At 33.9% G+C, this 3,867-nt stretch overlaps 1 protein-coding gene across 1 annotated transcript; it reads left to right on the top strand.

Annotated features, from left to right (window-relative positions):
• Window positions 1-416: 416 nt before the first annotated feature.
• Window positions 417-3,496, top strand: LOC126972985 (RB-associated KRAB zinc finger protein-like). The gene is made up of 2 exons (XM_050820100.1): window positions 417-1,369; window positions 2,955-3,496. The coding sequence occupies exons 1-2, from the start codon at window positions 612-614 to the stop codon at window positions 3,442-3,444; spliced, it is 1,248 nt and encodes a 415-aa protein (XP_050676057.1). The 5' UTR covers window positions 417-611; the 3' UTR covers window positions 3,445-3,496.
• The last annotated feature ends 371 nt before the right edge of the window (window positions 3,497-3,867 follow it).

Consider the following 3,867-nt stretch of genomic DNA (forward strand, 5'->3'; position numbering starts at 1 on the left):
CCTTCCTAAAGGCCGGCAACGCTCCTGTAATTCCACTGGTGTTGCAAGATAATGTGGTCGGCGGTGATTACTTAACACCAGATGACCCGTGCGCTCGTTTGTCCTCCTTTTCCATAAAAAAAATAAGTTATAAAATATAAAACATTAATATTTTTATGACTAGTGAAAACAGAAAATCGAAAACAGTTTTTTGATATAGCCTGGTAATGAGACCTGTAAGCCATCCTAAAACAATATAATACACATTTAAACTAATTAAAGTATTGACTGACTTAAGGAATTTGGTTACCAATTTTATACCAGGATTTTCGAATTCCAAAACAATACAAAAAAGGTGTCGAGTGTCGCTGTCAAGTGTCTAATATGACATATCGATTATCGATATTAAATTTGAGTTTTGACAGAACAGTCAAGTTGTTTATACCTACCTTCCCTATTGTTTGTTGTGTAAAATGTTTACAAAAAGAAGAAACGTTTATTAATTGTAAAACAATGCGGCGTAGTTATTTTTGTTGTAGAGATGAACGTCTTTTACTCATGTATAAAATTTAATAAATGCATATTATTTAATTAAAAAGTTCACCTAAGTAAGCAGACTGGTAATTAAAAAAATGGAATCTCCTGAATATATATATTACAAACACATTTGTCGTCTGTGCTTAAAATATAACAAACAAGACGACATGGTCCCAATTTTTGAAGATAACTCAAACAAATTGAGTTGTTATGGTAAATCGGTGCTTTTCTTTGCGGATATTGTTTTAAAAAAAGAAGATGATTTCCCTTCAAAAATGTGTAAAAAGTGTCTTATTTTATTAAAAAATTGTATTCGATTTAAGTTTTCATGTGAATCTAGTAACCAACAGTTAGAATCTTTAAAGAACTTATGCAGCGGCTCTTTCAAGCAAAATGTTGTGGAATATACATTATTTATGTCATATTGTCCTACTATATCAACAGAAAGTAATCAAGGAATACCTGATAAACAGGATGAACCTTGTGAAAATAAGGAAAATTACCTGAAAATAAATGAAATACATTGTAAAAACTTTTGTGATATTACTTCTGATTCTGAACACATAGTCCAGACTAACAATAATGTTGTTAATGATAATTTGAAATGTGAAGAAGGTAATGTTACACAAAAGGGTATGGATAAGTTATACATAAAACCAAAATCAGACACAAAAAACTTGAAATCTAAGCAACTGAGGAGAAGGAAAAATAAAATAATTAGAAAGACACTTTCAGTTGCAAACAGTAAACAAGCTAGACAATCACCAAAGGTTCAATGCAAAATTTGCGGTAAGATTTTAATGAATATAAGATCCTACAGAACACACATGCAAAGACACACAGAAAAACCCAGGTAAGACCAATTCTTTATAAAATTTGCTGTTAGGAATTAATCATGGATAAAACTTAGCATACATGACATATTGTTCACTCGGCTTTGGGCCAATCTCCACACAAGCCACACTTACATTGTTACAATCATATGAAGATATATAAATACAGTTGTGTTATAGTCTGTAGTAACATGACAGAACAGAAACTACTTGCCACTGTAACAGTGGAATTGTTTATAACATATTAGTTACATCACCTTGCATTTTTGAGCCTCTATTTTGAAAATCTATCATATTTTATTAAAAATAGCATTTAAAATCACTTATTGAATGTCAAAGTCTAGTAACAGTGTCAAAATATTATAATATTGTTAAACCAACTCAAAGGCATAACATAATACGATACAACAGACCATTCATACAGACAACCTGTATAGCCGAGTGGTTAGCGATCCTACCTACTAAGCTAGAGGTCCCGGGTTTGAATCCCGGTAGGTGCAAGCATTTATATGATGAATATGGATGTTTGTTTCTGAGTCATGGATGTTTAAATGTAATCATGTATGTTTATATGACTTTATATATGTTTAAGTAAGTATATTGTATTAAATATATCGTTGTCTTGTAACCCATAACAGAGGCTATATATGCTTAATTTGGGGCAAGATAATTTGTGTAAAAAGTGTGTCAATATTATTATATTATTATTATTCAGGAAAAATGTACTAAATATAGAAGGAAGATATCTTACATTGATAGTGTATGACACAAGTTATGGACAGCTATTGGTAACTCACTCTATGCTAAGTATTGTAGCAATAACACAGTTTGAATGCTAGCTAGCTCTCCCACATTCTTTTGCAACACCAGTGGAATCACAGGAGTGTTTCCGGCCTTAAAGGAAGGTCTAAGTGATTTTTTTGACGGTTGGAGTATCATCTCAAAAACACCGCACCAAGAAGCAAATTCTTATTATACACTCTTCCAATAAGTAGCCATAGACCTGATGTCTGTCCACTTTAATGGGTGATATTGTGGTGCATCTAAACTAAGATTGTTTTTGATATGTACTACCGACTCATCATCCATGTGGATGTCTGGTGATTTTGCTTGGAATTCCCAATATACATTTGTTTTTTGATTTCCTTGGGATGTCGCCTTCACCTTCCTGGTTATATCGAACCACCAGTCCAGTGTGAGGATATGACCACGGCTCTTTATAGCTTCTTAAGGGTTCTCTCACTATGGTTGATGTTTGTTCCTGATAGTTCTCTGCCTCGGAAAATAGATTTCTACTATACTATCACTTCCCATATAGGAACATATATTTCCTTAGCGTTCTCTGGTTAAATGCCCTTGAAGAGCTCATTCGTTTAAGCCAAGGCAGCCCCCAGATCATAATGCCCAATAAAAATGTTAGTGTGCCCTCTCAATGCAGATCTGGAGATGAGCAATCAATGTAGAATTGAATTTCATTGGGATAAATTTGGTCGTGCTGATAAACCTTGCCAACCATTCTCTCCGACATGGAACTAGTCCAATTGAAGTGAATGGATGGCAAGGTAATTTCAGTCTACAGATTCAATATTATATTTTTTGTTTTAGATTTATATGTGAACACTGCGCCAGAGGCTTTTCTACTTTTGCGGAGCTGAACTGTCATCTAGTTTGCCGGCACACTGCTGGACCTTATATGCAATGCCCTCAATGCCCGTACAAGTCTTGTAGGCGATTTGACATGATTGAACATGCACGGATCCACTCAGGAGAGAGACCATTCACATGTGAGAAATGTGGCTTAACATTCCGTCGCCGCTGGATTTGGAAAAAGCATTTGATATACCATGGAGAGAAAACAGTGCAATGCACTCGATGTTCCATGAAGTTTTACACGAGAAGTCAAATGATGGCTCACAGTAATAATGTTCATGAGAGATTGTATGTCTACATGTGTGATGAGTGTGGTGTTACATATGCAAGGACTTCTACAGTTCGGCGACATATGACAGAACGCCATGGAGTGCCAAGAGAAATGCAGGGGAAAGTTACAAGAGTAAAGAAAGGGGCCACTTTGTTTCCTGAAGCTCTTGAATAGCAATGATTGATTTTACTTCTAATTACATAAATAAATTTAAAATATAACAAAATATCTTTTTCTTGATAAATTTAAGTGTGCAATTTTTTATCAGAAATCTATTTTGATTTCAAATCCAATTTAGTAACTTTGAGGATTTCTGGTTTTCAAAGTATTTTATCAATGTTGCCTCCTGTACAGATTTATACAGAATAAGCTATATTTCAATTTCGGACAAATGATGAATATTTATTAAGCAATAAATCTGCATAAAGATAACACTTCTAAGATATTTTATAATAAAATTGGAAATGTCTGAAAATAAATGTTTGCAGTAATATTGGATAAAGTAACGGATGAAATCGTTGTTTGTAGTGAGCTTTTTAAGGTGACCACCCCAGCTCTCATAAACCTGGACAATCCTGCCATTCTGTATGGAGGAGT

Source organism: Leptidea sinapis, chromosome 28, assembly GCF_905404315.1.
Source record: "Leptidea sinapis chromosome 28, ilLepSina1.1, whole genome shotgun sequence".
Classification (NCBI taxonomy): domain Eukaryota; kingdom Metazoa; phylum Arthropoda; class Insecta; order Lepidoptera; family Pieridae; genus Leptidea; species Leptidea sinapis.